The sequence below is a fragment of the Dromiciops gliroides genome, chromosome 1 (assembly GCF_019393635.1).
Source record: "Dromiciops gliroides isolate mDroGli1 chromosome 1, mDroGli1.pri, whole genome shotgun sequence".
Lineage (NCBI taxonomy): Eukaryota > Metazoa > Chordata > Mammalia > Microbiotheria > Microbiotheriidae > Dromiciops > Dromiciops gliroides.
The window spans coordinates 624,870,194-624,885,429 of record NC_057861.1 but is presented as its reverse complement, the minus strand read 5'-3'; the positions used below and the strand labels follow the sequence as shown (position 1 = coordinate 624,885,429).

General features: G+C 39.5%; 1 protein-coding gene across 3 annotated transcripts in view; it reads right to left on the bottom strand.

Moving 5' to 3' along the window:
* Positions 1-15,236, bottom strand: part of FAM234A (family with sequence similarity 234 member A) — a 62,188-nt gene that overhangs the window by 6,003 nt on the left and 40,949 nt on the right. For all 3 annotated transcript variants that reach the window (XM_043978878.1, XM_043978877.1, XM_043978879.1), the window contains 5 exons: positions 12,480-12,668; positions 9,094-9,224; positions 8,086-8,221; positions 4,814-4,943; positions 524-664 (listed from right to left, as the gene is read on the bottom strand). In XM_043978878.1, the coding sequence (XP_043834813.1) occupies positions 524-664; positions 4,814-4,943; positions 8,086-8,221; positions 9,094-9,224; positions 12,480-12,668 (727 nt within the window). The remainder of the gene's footprint in view (positions 1-523; positions 665-4,813; positions 4,944-8,085; positions 8,222-9,093; positions 9,225-12,479; positions 12,669-15,236) is intronic.

The window sequence follows — 15,236 nt, the reverse complement described above, 5'->3', positions numbered from 1 at the left end:
GAAGGAACAACCACTTATTAAGCACCTACTATGTGCTAGGTGCTGTGCTAAGTTTTACAATGGTCTCATTCGATTCTTGCAATAACCCTAGGAGGTGGGTGCTATTATCATTATCACCACTCCCATTTTATAGCTGGGGAAACAGAAGCAGACAGAGGTCAAGTGGCTTGCCCAATGTCACCCAGCTAGTAAGCACCTGAGGCTAGATTTGAACTTGGGTCTTCCTGTCTCCCAGCCTGGCACTCTATCCACTGCACCACCCTGCTGCCCTGGGATAAAAAGGCCCCCCCCCCTTTTTTTTGGCAGGGCAATGAGGGTTAAGTGACTTGCCCAGGGTCACACAGCTAGTAAGTGTCAAGTATCTGAGGCTGGATTTCAACTCAGGTACTCCTGAATCCAGGGCTGGTGCCTTGCCACTGCTCCATCTAGCTGCCCCAGTTTCCCTTTTTAAAAAACAAAAACAAAAACAAAAACAAAAAAACAATCTCAGACAGAATAGCTTTGCTTCAGAGGCTAAGGATACCTCACAACTTCAGATGCATTGAGGGTCCACTTGGACCTAAGCTTCTGCCCATCAAACAGCTCACATCCAGTAGATGTCACAAGGAGTATGTCTTCCCCTGTATCTCCAGGTATATTCGCTAGGTAGCGGATGGTTCCTGAGCTATGTAGAAATACAGAGGGAAAGATCAGTAAGACAACAGAGGTTTATTGGGAAAAATAAACACATTAGTTTTATTTTGATACTGACAAAACTGAATTATGAAAGGCAAGGGGGGAGGCAGCTAGGTGGTGCAGTGAATAAAGCACCGGCCCTGGACTCAGGAGGACCTGGGTTCAAATCCAGCCTCAGACACTTGACACTTACTAGCTGTGTGACCCTGGACAAATCACTTAACCCTCATTGCCCTGCCCCCCCCCCCAAAAAAAATAAAGAAAGGCAAGGGGCATTCATTTTGGCGAGACTGACTGGCCAACCAGAGACAGACAAGTGGAGATCTGGCTCTTCCATGGTGGCTCCCTACCTCTGGAGGTGATTGTCTATATTATCTCTAATCATATAGTTGCCTACTTATTTCAGTTAATCCTCTTCTAAAACATTTGAAATACTGTCCTCTTTTTTTTTTTTTTAAATTCTGGACTTAAGAAATAAAACAAGCCTTTCCATTACATAGAAGAATAGGGGGAAAAAAGATGATTGCATATGAAACTACAAATCTATTATATACAACTTGCTATTTCTTTTAAATATATAATAAAATTATCCTGTACCTTTTAGCCCATCCCTGCCATGGCCACCTGGCCACCATTAAATACAAACACAAACACACACACACACACACACACACACACACACACACACACACACACACACCCTATTTATCAGCTCTTTCTCTAGATGCAGATAGAATCTTCCTTCCTTCATAGGTCCTTTGCAGTTAATTTGGGTAAATATTCAAATTTGGATATTTAGTCAAAATGACTTAAGTAGATCAAAGTTGTTCTTAAAACAATATTGCAGGGGCAGCTAGGTGTCACAGTGTATAAAGCACCAACCCTGGATTCAGGAGGACCTAAGTTCAAATCTGGCCTCAGACACTTGACACTTACTAGCTGTATGACCTTGGGTAGGTCTCTTAACCCTCATTGCCCCGAAAAAAAACCCCAACAAAACAAAACAAAGACCAATAATGCAGTTACTGTAAACAATATTCTCTTGGTTCGGATCATTTTGCTCTTAATTATTTTGTGCAAGTGTATCCATGTTTTACTAAGATCATCAAGCTCATCATTTCTTATAGCATACTAGTATTCCATCATGATCATATACCACAACTTGTTCAGCCATTCTCCAACTGATAAGCATCCCTGCAATTTCTACCATAAAGAGAGCTCCTATAAATATTTTAGAACATATAGGTTCTTTCCCTTTCCCCCTAATAATCTTTGGAAACAGACCTAGTAGTAGTATTGCTGACCAAAGAGTTATTAAACTGTCCTATTTTAAAATAAATTAATTACTTGCTATGTATGGGATTTACTATGGGGGGGGGAAAGCATTCCTCATCCAATGGGAAAATATTTCAATTTTTATAATCAAAGTCAATAGGCGAATGGGACTTTAAAAAGTTTATTGTCAGAGTGAAGTTCTTCTCTAAAGAGAAGATTTGTGTAATTTTTGGTTCCACAAAACAACTCATTTCTGCATACTTTCTCATTCACTTAGAAGACAATAAATGTATTTTAAAATATCTGATATATAGTTAGAAATTAGATTTTATTTCAATTTAAATTCTTGAAGGATTTAATTTCTTTTTTGGTTATACTCTTTTCTTTTTTCTTTTTTTTGCAGGGCAATGAGGGTTAAGTGACTTGCCCAGGGTCACACAGCTAGTAAGTGTCAAATGTCTGAGGCTGGCTTTGAACTCAGGTCCTCCTGTATCCAGGGCCAGTGCTTTATCCACTGCGCCACCTAACTGCCCCCGGTTATACTATTTTCTACAGGATAGAAAGTTAAATTATCCATGAAAAAAGAGATAATATAATTCTTGCTTTGAAATTTTTCTGACACAAGATAAACAGCCTATAGAACGATTTCAGACAATGAATAATAAATTACATGAGATTGTTTTTCAAACCTTTGGTAATTATTTCTTACTAGTGTGATGTAGGGGAAAGAATGCTGGATTTGGAGTCAAGAGGAGGGCGACTTAGATTTTGAAACCCATCCCAATTACCTCTGTGACCCTGGGGAAGTTCACCCAACCTTGCTGGGCTCCAGTTTCCTGACCAGCAAAAGCATTTGCCAATTCACTTCATTCAATATGAAAAAGAAGGGGCAGCTAGATGGCGCAGTGGATAGAGCATCGGCCCTGGAGTCAGGAGTACCTGAGTTCAAATCCAGCCTCAGACACTTAACACTTACTAGCTGTGTGACCTTGGGCAAGTCACTTAACCCCAATTGCCTCACTAAAACAAAAAAACAAAAACAATATGAAAAAGAAAAAGGACTTAATTTTATATGGAAAGCAAGGGACATATTCCCTTCACTATTCTTCTCTATAATCTTTTCCCTTTTCAATTACTATTTCAATCAATAAGCATTAAGTACTTACCACATGCCAGACCCAGCATAGAATTTGATCACACAAATCCACTACTCCAGTCCTTTCCACTGCTCTAGTACAGTATTTAATCCTGTAGACAAGCTCTGAATGCTGGTAGTGGAGGCTCTTCCCACCAACTTCAGCTGTTGGGCTCCTCCCCATCCTTCCCTCAACACCACTTCTCATTCTATGCTCTTTTCTTTCAGTGCCTTTTGCTCACTCCTTTTCTAATGCCTATAATGTCCAACTCCCTTCTCCAAACCGCCCCCCCCCCATCTGGGTGCAATCTTTCACCCAATTTCACAGAATACTCCTCTTATTCATAGTAGATTTGTGTGTGACCATGCCTTATCACATCCTCATGAACTGTAAGTTCTTTTTTTTTTTTTTAAGTGAGGCAATTATGATTAAGTGACTTGCCCAGGGTCACACAGCTAGTCAGTGTTAAGTGTCTGAGGTCGGATTTGAACTCAGGTACTCCTGACTCCAGGACCGGTGCTCTATCCACTGCGCCACCTAGCCGCCCCTATGAACTGTAAGTTCTTGATCATTGGGAATACATCTTTTGTATTTCTCTTTGTGCCTAGAGCATTGCATATAGTAGGCACTTAGAATTTACTAAATGGTCAATCCCTCCTTATTTTTCTCTTCTGATTTTTATCTCTACTTCTATTTGTTCTTTACTCCTTACAACTTGAATATGATACATAGCAATAAACCTTAATTTAAACTGCTTAACATTTTAGTCTCCACAGTCTTTCATGCTTTTACATAGGCCTTCATACACACCAAATAGATAGCAGCACTTTTTGTGGTAACAAAGACATGAAAACAAAGGAGATACCCATCAACTAGGGAATGGCTAAACATTCTATCTTTTTTGGGTCACAGACCCTACCCTTTTGGCCATCTAGTGAAGTCTGTGAACAACAGCTTAGAATCATTTTTGGTTTTGTTTTTTGCAGGGCAATGAGGGTTAAATGACTTGCCCAGGGTCACACAGCTAGTATGTGTCAAGTGTCTGAGGCCGAATTTGAACTGAGGTCCTGCTGAATCCAGGCCCGGTGCTTTATCCACTTCGCCACCTAGCTGCCCTAGAATCATTTTTAAATGAATAAGATAAACTACAAAGGATTTTAAGGGAAATCAATTAAACTGAAATATATAGTTATCAAAGTATTTAAAAAGCCAAATTCCTGGACCCCCAGATTCAGAACCCATGATGTAATGGATATGATTATGCTGTAAGAAAAAATAAATATGATGACTTTGGAAGACTTATGTGAGCTGGTAGAAAAAGAGAAACAAGAGAAAAACAATCCAAATTGAATGTTGTGGAACAGTAATCCCCAAACTTGACCTTTAAGAAGGTCTAAGAGGAGGAACACACTTTCTTTGCAGAAAAAGAGACTTGGGGTGTAAAAGACAATATTATAATGTCAGACTTTTTTTGATATGCTGGTTAGTTTTGCTGAACTGTTTTCCTTTTTTGAACCAGTCATAAGGAATAGCTATTTGGGAATGTGAGGGGAAAATATATATTGGGAAATATAGGTGATATAAAATAAAAGCTACCAGCAATAATTTATTTCAAAAACATTTGCATGAATCAATTACTTTCTTCAGCAGTGAGTTCCCCTCCTCCACAGAGAAATATCAACTATACTACAGAAGTGCAAGAAAATGTGACTGTGTACAAAATGAACCTGAGAGGAGGCATTCTGTGGGTAACATTGTCGATCATTTTCTTCCACTGAGGATCTTCTTCAAATATATTTTTTGCTCCAGTCATTTCCTCATAAAGTTCCTTCAGGGAGAATCCATAGAGGGAAGATGCTGCACAAAAGAAAAATGAATCAAATGTCTAGGTATAAGCACTGGCTCAGAGGACCTGGGGCTAAGGAATGCCAATCTTCTACCAAAGCTCATGTACCAAAACCTTAAGGATTTTTGGGTTGGAAAGCATAACATGTATTCCACACAACATGGAATAGTGAAAATAACTCTGGACTTAGGAATTAGAAGGGGTGGGTTGGAGTCAGGGCTTTTATACTTTCTAGAAAGTGTGATTTTGAGCAATTCAATTTTCCTTTGAGTAGCTATTGCAAGATTACAATTCCTGTATTAACAGGAATTATTATTATTGGTATTATTACTGTTATCTCTCCAAGAGTCTTTAAATAATTTTTACACAATTTGCATCAGAAGAATCCAGAGGATCTTTCTGAGAAATGGTTAGAATGTAACTCAAGATGGAAGAGCAGGAGAAACTGGTATAGCTGAGCTCTCCCCCACAACTACTGAATGTGAAATCCAGAAAAATCTTAAAGATAATTTGAGTCATTTTCCCAGCCTGGGTTGGCATAGGGAAACAGGCAGAGAAGTCTGCAGACCCTAGGGTGGGGTACAGCCAGGAATGGCCAAGGAGCATTACAGTCTAGACCCTGGAGGAAGGTCTCACACGAGTGTGCCCCAGAGCAAGAAGGAGAACTAAGATCCAGGGTAGAGTGAGGAGGAAGCCTGTGCCTAGGGGTGGCATCCTACGATAAGCAGTTGCAGGACCCAGGCTTTGTACTAAGTGTGGAACAAGTACAAAAAAGCAAACAATAGCTGAGTGGCTCTGGCCCCAGGGCAGAAGCAGCCCTCAGTCTAATCTGAAACCTGCAGTGGAATAATGAAGCTACCAAACCCAAACCAAAGGGGAATCTGCAGTTCAGTCACTCTGAACCTGCAGAGCTTTCCAGCTGACTGATAGTGCAATATAGCAGGAAACTATAACCGAGGGCAGGCCCACAGATATACCCAAGTCAGTTCAAGGAACTTGCAGAATTTAGACCAAGAGGCCAAGCATTCCGACTTTACTCTAGATTAGACTATTTTGGGAGCACTCAAAATTTGAAGGTCCTCAGACTAAGCTATTCCTGTGATCCTATAATGACATAATACCCAATAACCCAAGCAAGCAGTTTTAGTACCAAACAGACACAAAACAGGATCAAAGACAGTCCAGCCATTCCTTCCAGAAGCACTAAGAACCTGATCTTAGGGCAAAGTACAAAGTCAGATTGGGAGAATAAACAAATAAAAAAGGAATCTCACCATAAAGAACTATCATGCTGAAAGGGATGTCAAAGACACAAATCCAGAAGAGAAGGCCTCTAAAACATCTACAAACAAGTCTCAAAGAAAAAAAGTTTGGATACAAGTTCAGTTAGAATTCCTGGAAGGGATAAAGTAAGAGTTTTGAAAAAGACCTAAAAATGATTTTATAAATAAAATGAGTGTACTAGAGGAAACAACTGGAAAAGAAATAAGAGTGGCAGGGAGAAAAACTGGAAAAGAAATGAGAGGTATGGAAGAAAGAATTAGAAAGAGAATTAGCAGCTTGGCAAAAGAAGTGTAAATTGTTACCCAATCAAGAAACTTCTTGAAAATCAGAATAGACCAAATAGAAGCAGATGACTCCATAAAGCAACAAGAAATATTAAAACAAAGCCAAAACACTGAAAAAATAGAAGAATGCATAAGGTATCACATGTCAGAAACTTACCTGGAAAACAGAACAAGTAGAGGCAATTTAAGAATCATTGGACTGCCTATAGATCATGACCAAAAAAAAGACTAGATCTATTTCTGAAAAATCACAAAAGAAAATCTCTTAGAACTAATGAAAATCTACTGTTCACCTCCTCAGAGAAACAGAAAAATTGAAATTCTCAGCAACATCAATGCCAAAATCTAGAACTTCCAGGTCAAATAAAAAATACTGCAAATAGCCAGAAAGAAAGAATTCCAGTATTATACAGAGGGAGCCAGCAGTCAGGATCCCACACAATCAGTAGCCACCTCTATGAAATAGCAGAAATTGGAATATTTCAGAAGGCAAAGGATCTAGGCTTACAACCAAGAATAATTTACTCAATAAAACTGAGTATAATCATATAGGGGGGAAGGGGAAATAGACCATTAATGAAATTGAGCATTCCTGATGAAAAGATCAGAGCTGTGTAGAAGCTTTGAAATACACAAAGGAGTCAAGAAAAGTATAAAACAAACAAGCAATAAAGTACTAACCAAGGATGAACTGATTGCATTTTAATAAGAGAAGACAGATAAGGTTTTCCTCAGAACCTTAATGTCATCAGAGATTATAGAGAAAGTTTAACAAGAAAAGGGGGCCTGGGAGTGGTTTTTCATGTTTTGATGATCTTAAACCTGGAAGGGAAAAGGAATACACTAAGGGGGAAAAAAGGAGAAGGGGGAGGAAAATTAACTAACATAATCTGGTTACACAAGTAGAAGGCTGTACAAATGAGGAGGAAGGAGTGAGGAAAGCCAGTGACATTCAAGCTTCATTTTCATCTAAACTGGTAGGAGAAGGAAGAGAACACACATACAGTTGACTGCAAAAACACATGTCATTCAACATGGAACATGAAGGAAAGGGGAGAAGAGAGAGGGAAGGTAAAAAGGAGGATAGATTAAGGGAGGGATTAGTTCTAAGATAAACAAACTTTAAAAAGGTATATCTCTGAAATTAGAGAATAAAGTTTTATAATGAAAGAGAAAAAACATGTGATTGGGCTCCGAAAAAAGGGAAAGAGAAGGGGGCACCAGAGAACAAAGGCAGAATGTAGCAAACCTGGACCTCTGTGTTGAGAACATGACTTTTCTCTTACCACCCTCTTTTTTATAAAGGGGAAGAGGGAAACTGATCTATGCAACAACCAAACAGAGGATTCAGGATGAAACATCTTATTGTCCTCCTGACTGAGAGGTGTTAGACTTAATGTGAAGAATAAGACATCCATTTTTACATAACCAAAGTTGGAATTTGTTTTGCTCGACTGTGCACATTTCCTACTAGAGATTTCCTTTTCTTTTTTTCAGTGGGAGAGCAGGAGAGAGAACATTAACGCTTGTTAATTAAATTTTTTTAAAAAGAGAAAGGGCTAATACAAAACAAAACAAAAAATACCAGAAAGAAAAATAATGTAGTAGGCTCCCGAGTTTGTGGTATGCATGATATAATCAACAACTTCTTCTTCTAGATTTAGGTGACTCATGGAACCAACTTGGTCACCAGTACTGCTTGAATAGAGGTAACTTTTAACCTGGAAAACAAAAGAACCCCCCCCCCCAAAAAAAAAAATCAGAATGTTGCAATTACTCTTGTGCCACTGGAAAACTAGGTGGAGCAGTAGATAGAACACTGGGTCTGGAATGAGGAGGACCTGAATTAAAATCCAACCTCAGCACTTAGCATTGTGAAAAAACTAAAAGTTTGGGAAAGCTTTCTTATTTAAGAATTCCACCTCATAAAGATTTCCCTTAGAGGCCTGAAACAGAAATGGAACTATTTTAAAAAATAAAACTTTTAAATTAGCTACCTTGGTAGCTGTGTAACGCTTTGGCAAAGGAAGGGCCACATTGCAGAGGCTGCTACCCAGCAAAATTTGAAAGAAGAAAGAAAAAAAAGACTATCCAGTCTTCACCCCCTGCAGAGGCAGACTATCTCCCCCTCCCCCTGCTGTCTATGACCAGGGCCCTGAAGCCTTAACTCAAGAATCTGTAACTAAAGGAAGACAAAAGAAAGTGTGGAGAAAAAACACAGAGGAGAAAATAAAAGAGTATGTGTGTAAGAGTAAAGAAAACCAGGAATTTTCAGCTGTTTGTGACTAAAGGTCACAGAAACAGTATAGAAATAATATTTGTAAAGGATTTATCATAGTACCTGGCATATGACAAGTATTTTATAAATGCCAGCTATAAAATTATTGTAATATCAACTTACTCTAGAGCTATAAAGGAGTCAGGACTTAGTTTATGGATGAACTAGTAAGGAACCATTAAATCTGAAAAGGGAAGCAATCAAGACAGGGCTAGGGAAAACCCCCCACAGTGCAGCAACAATGCATTCCTTCCTTCACAGCTTGGAAGAAGATTCCTTCTCTCTGACTACAAAATATGAAAGAAAAGTTTGTACCTCTCTCCCTGATTTGGTGAAGAGGAGCAGATCCTGAACCCCATCGCCAGCCATGTCAGGTAAACTCAGGAAGGGACTCAGTATTGAGACATTAACTCCAAAGTCCCAAGGCTGATTCCACAGTATTTCCCCTTGAAAGAAAAAAAAATGTATTAAAGGTGAGTAATGGTTTTAAAAATTGATTCTCACTTAAAAAATCAACATTCTAAGAAATCCTAGGATTTCTTAGTAGAGATTTCAGGTAAATGCTTGTTAAACTAAACTCAATTCTAGGACTTGCTGGTCCCAGTTTCAGTGACAAATGATGCCTTATATTTGTATAGCACCTTCACACTTTTCAAAGGGGCTTTCCACAAACATTCATTCTCATCTGAAATGCACCATAGTCAGTCAGACATTTGTTAAGCACCTACTGTGTACCGGGTGCTGTGCTGGAGCTGGGGAGAGGAAGGAAAGCAAAAGACAGTCCTTGCCCTCAAGGAGCTACCAGTCAACTGGGAGAAACAACATGCAAACTCCTATTTACAAACAAGCTAGAGAAAGAGGGAAGCACTAGCACTAACGGGGGTTGGGAAAGACTTCTTGAAGAAGCTGGAATTTCAGCTGGGACTTGAAGGAAATCAGAGAAGAGAAGGGAGAGATCCTCAGGTCTGGGGGACAGCCAGTGAAAAGGCTTGGGGAGCTGGGAGACAGATTACTGTGTGTAAGGAACAGTAAGGAGGGCAGCAGCATCACTGACTCACAGAAGAACATGCAGGTGAGTGAGATGTAAAAAGAATGGAAGGGTGGAAGGGGGCACTGAATGTCCAGTGGGATTTTGGAATTGATCCTAGAAGTGATAAGGAGCCGTGTGTGTGTGTGTGTGTGTGTGTGTGTGTGTGTGTGTGTGTGTGTGCACACTTGCAGACCTGTGCTTCAGGAGGACCAATCTGACAGCTAAGTGGAGAGTGGACTGCAGTGGGGAAAGACTTAAAATAGGAAGACCAACCAGAAGTCTCTTATGATAGTCCAGGAGAGAGGTGAATGAAGATACTAACATTGTCAGAGGAGAGAAAGGAAATGAGAGAGAGACAAGACAAAGCACTCAGGAACAGACAGGATAGGAGGGTGAGGAGTTGAGGAGGATACCTTGGTTTCAAGCTTGATGATGCTGGAGGGAAAGATAATAAGTTGCGTTTTGGACACATGTATAAAATATTTATAGGGCATCCATTTCTAGATGCCCAATAGTTGATTAGAAACATGATAATGGAGGTCAGAAAAGAGGTTAGGGCTGGATAAGTAGATTTGAGAATCATCAGCACAGAGATGATGGCCCTGTGGGATACCCTGAGTTGACCTAGGGAGGAGACTGAGAAAGAGCATTCAGAGAAGTAGGGGAGAAGCAGGAGAGAGTAAAGTCTCACTGGAAAGGGTGGAGGATGGGTATCAGAGAGCTCCTTCCAGACCCTCCATTTAAGGAGGGGACCCAGGACACCCATTTTATAATCTCCCACCAGGCTTCTCATCAGATAAACAAGGAAAATAAAACATAGTACTTCTACTTTATAGAGTTGTGGAGAAAGCACTTTGTATACTGTAAGGAGTTATTTAAGTGTGAGCTCTAATTATTATTCCTCAAGTGTTTTGCAGACAAAAAAAGTCAGCTATTGGTATGATTATACCATTCAGATCTACTGAATTTCTCAGGACAAAAATCCTGTTATAAAAACTCTTGTTCTAATACTAAATCTCCTTACCCACACAAAGTTTTTCCTTTCCCACCCCATAAGATTTCTTCATTCCCTGAAATCATTTCTACTTCCTGATCTTTTCTTCTCTTTTTGTAACCTACAATTATCTGGGAAGTTCTGAATCAGCTATTCACATATATGGTATTGTGGAGCCTGAAAACATGCTCATCTATCTCTATCCTAAAAGGCAAAGGAGCTTGTGGTTTCAGCGTTAGATTTATTTGGCTGACTTGTCCAAAATCAGAACAAGAAATGCTCTCTAATATCCTATCAACTTGTTTTAAATAGTCAGCCCCAAACCACTTATAGTTATTTCATACTTGCTGATAAGCTATTCCTATCCTGTATTTTAGAGGTACAAAGTCAACTTCCTTTCCTTTTCATATGTTTTCCTGGACTTAAATGTTTATTTTAAAGACTCCATCCATAACTTGAGAAGGGGGTTCACTCAGCCAAATTTTAGTATAGGGTCAGTGGCTTACAGCATGCTTGCGAAAGGTGCTTGATGGGATCATGTAACTGAATGTGGGGGAAGGGAGTCGAGAAAAACCTGGCAACAGTAAAAGGTTATATATACCTATTTTATATACCTGGAGTTGTGTAAAAATTTCTTGGGCAAAAAGGAGTCACAAATGGGAAAGTTTAAGAAGCCCTGGTATAAAGAAGTACACAATGGCATGCTAGAGAAGAGCTTGTCATGCCACCTTTTTTCTCCTCCCCATTTCTACCAAACCTGAGACTTCCTGGTGACTATCTACAACTTATGCTATTAATAGGCACAACCAAGAACTAAAGCAACTCGAAAAATGTCTCCACTGAAGAGCTTAACCCTGCAGATTGGGTAGGATTACTTTGAAGTCATCACGAAAAAGAAAAAAAAAACCCACAGGGACAATGGCTTCTCCCTCACAAACCAAGGGTGGCCCACCCAGGGAGCAACATAACTCCTTTGGCACCTGGGTTTAGATTCTAGAAAGAATGTATTCTTGGCACACAACATCTTAAATTAGGTTGAATAAATGTAGTCATGGTATGATTCTTTTAAGAGGATGCTGATTCCTTTTTAGAGATTTCATTAAAAATCTACACCAAGGGGAAGCTAGGTGGCACAGTGGATAAAGCATGGGCCCTGGATTCAGGAGTACGAGTTCGAATCCAGCCTCAGACACTTGACACTTACTAGTTGTGTGACCCTGGGCAAGTCACTTAACCCTCATTGCCCCACAAAAAAAAAAAAAGAAAAGAAAAAAGAAAAAAAAAACTACACCAAAAGGGGCAGCTAGGTGGCGCAGTGGATAGGGCACCGGCCCTGGAGTCAGGACTACCTGGGTTCAAATCCGGCCTCAGACACTTAACACTTACTAGCTGTGTGACCCTGGGCAAGTCACTTAACCCCAATTGCCTTGCTAAAAAAAAGAAAAATCTACACCATTATAAATTTCTTGAAGATGAAAATGGTGTCTTTTTTATCTTTTTAATGTCCCTTGATGTCTAGAAGATACCCAACATATTAGGTCCCAAATAAACATTTAATTGAACTGTTAGATCTTGGTTTCACTTGGTTTCATCTTCCCATGCCATCCCCGTCCTTCCTTAAAAGACCATGAAAATTTAGGAGAGAAAATATAAATATGCTCCACCTGTTTCTCCTACCTATGGAAGAATCAACTGCAAGGAAAGAATTGTGTTTCCCTGTAATGAAGCAACTTGAGGGTGGCGCATTCATCCCCTGGGTTTCAGAACACTCCATGTAGACAACATCCTGAGCAACAGGCCTCTCCCAGAGCAGGCTGCCATTGGCACCTGACAGAGCAGCAAGAAAAGCACACGGGGAGGAAAAGCCTAGGAGAGGAAAGCCAAAGTCACTGTTTGCATACAAATACATTCTTGTTTGTTACTTGATCCATGTATTAGAAGGAGTGCCACCATCACCTCTTAACCCACTGACCTCCTCCCTCACCTGCCCCACTCCTGAGCTACTTCTGATTCTCCTTTTTCAAGTGGAGTCTTTAGCTCAGGGTTCAGACTCTTGACACATGAAACTCACACATTTTCCCCCTCTTAAACCTTTGCTCACAGAGAACATTCCTCAAGATTCTGACCTTGCTTCTTTTCTCTCTCTGAATTCTGTCCATTGGCAATTTCATCCAAAGGGTTTAGAGCTAGAAGGAACTTTAGGAATTAATCTATTCTAGTTCTCTCATTTTACAGGAGGAACCTGAGGTTCAAAGGCATTCCACGGCCAGTCTTCTGACTCGAGGTGTAGTGTTCTTTCTATCATACCCTGTCGCCTGTGTGCTTCCACTACCACTTCCAAGCAAATTACTCCCAAATCTCTTATCTCTGGACCCATGTTCTTTCTTGAACACTGGTTACAAACTTATAACCATACATCTTCACCTTGAGGTTCCCCACACTTTCCTATTTACGATGATGGCCGTCACCCAGGCCAATAAGAATAGTAGCTAAGTGCATTACAACCACACACACAATATATTCCCCCATTACATGTTATAACAATTTTTAAACATTTGTTTGTTTGTTTGTTTGTTTTTGCAGGCCAATGAGGGTTAAGTGACTTGCCCAGTGTCACACAGCTAGTAAGTGTCAAGTGTCTTGAGGCCAAATTTGAACTCAGGTCCTCCTGAATCCAGGGCCGGTACTTTATCCACTTTGCCATCTAGCTGCCCAAATTTTTAAACATTTTTTTAAAAAGTTTATGATATTTTCTACAAAATTACATTATGAGGTTGGTCTCTCAAACAAAGCACTAACAAAATTAAAATTTATTTAACGAAAAAAAAGTTTATGAGTTCCAAATTCTATTGCTCCCTCCTCCTCTCCCCTTCCTGAGTTGGTAAATAATCAGATATAGGTTATACAGTGCAATCATGTAAAACATTTCCATATTAGTAATTTTGTACAAGAAGACTCAAATAAAAGAAAAAATGAAAGAAAGTGATTATCTTATTTAATGCTCACAACAACCCTGGGAGGTAGGTGCTAATATTCTTCCCACTTTTTACAGTTGAAGAAACTGAGGCAAACAGAGGTAAAGTGACTTTCCCAGGGTCACACAGCTATTGTCTGAGGGTAGAACCCCCTGTCATCGTTGCCTCCTCCTTCTTCCTTGCCACTGATAATCATCAAGTGCAATAGATTGTAGAGAGGCAGTATGGCCAAGTGGACAGAGAGCTGGCCTCAGAGTAAGGAAGACTTATGTTCTTTCTCCTTGCACGACTGAGGAAGCTTCCTATACCAATGAAATCACAGCTGCAGCCCCACACCCTCTCTCTGAATAGATTCCATCTTTCCTTTGTCTTTTCATCTGTTTCATTACTCTCTATCCTATGTCCACCACTCTAGTTCTTTGCTACTTCCAACCTGACCTACCAGAAAAGCCTCCTAATCATGCTACTATTCCAAAATTATATTTTGGATCATGTCTCTCCTTTCAATGGCTCTCTATCCTAAATGATGCCGAAATTCAAATTCAATTATACTTATATAGTCTAGGATTCTTGGCTCCCCATATCTGAACATCAATATATTTTTCTAGCTCTCCCAAACATATATCCTTTGCTCTGGGCAAACCCTATATAAAATGCCCCAACCAACATAATTTCATGCATTTTTATGATCATAACCAAGCCCTACACTAAATCTATACTTCTTCACTGTAATATCCTTCACCCGGTGCCCTGAAAGCAGACTACCTGGGCCCAATCCAGCCTAAACATATCTTCCCTCCATTCCCACCAAAAATCAGCCTGGGGCTTCTTAATTTTTTTTTTGTAGCATGGATCCCTTCAGCAGTCTGATTAAACCTATAGATCCCCACAAAAAGCACAAAATAAAATACCTAAGATAACAAAGGAAACCAATTATATTATCAATTTTTTTTTAAAGTTTACAGATCCCAGGTTAAAAATTTTTTCACTAAACTTCTTGAGGTCAGAGAATCTCTAAATCATCTTTATTTCCCCAGCCACAGTACTCAGCATAGTGAAATACACCAGAGGTGTCTAATTCATGGCTTGCAAAACTCCTAAGTGCAGTCTGAACCAGATTAAAATGTAACTGGGTAATATTTACCATATTAAAAATAAATATACACACATAAACATACATTTTTATTTTACAAATAAAAATGCAACACATCATGTTAATTTGAGGTTTTCTAAGTCAATTAGTGGTGCAGGGATCCCTTTCTATTTGAGTTTGATACCATTGATCTACACACTCAGACACTTAACAAATACTGGTCAAATGAATTTATCATGGATGCCTCCCCATCTTCCAGGTTTATGTGTCTTCAACTGATCAGCAGAAACACTGCTCCAAAATCATTACCTACAAATTCAATCAACCTCTATATTACTCTCTTGACTAATATGTTTCTGCCAGAAA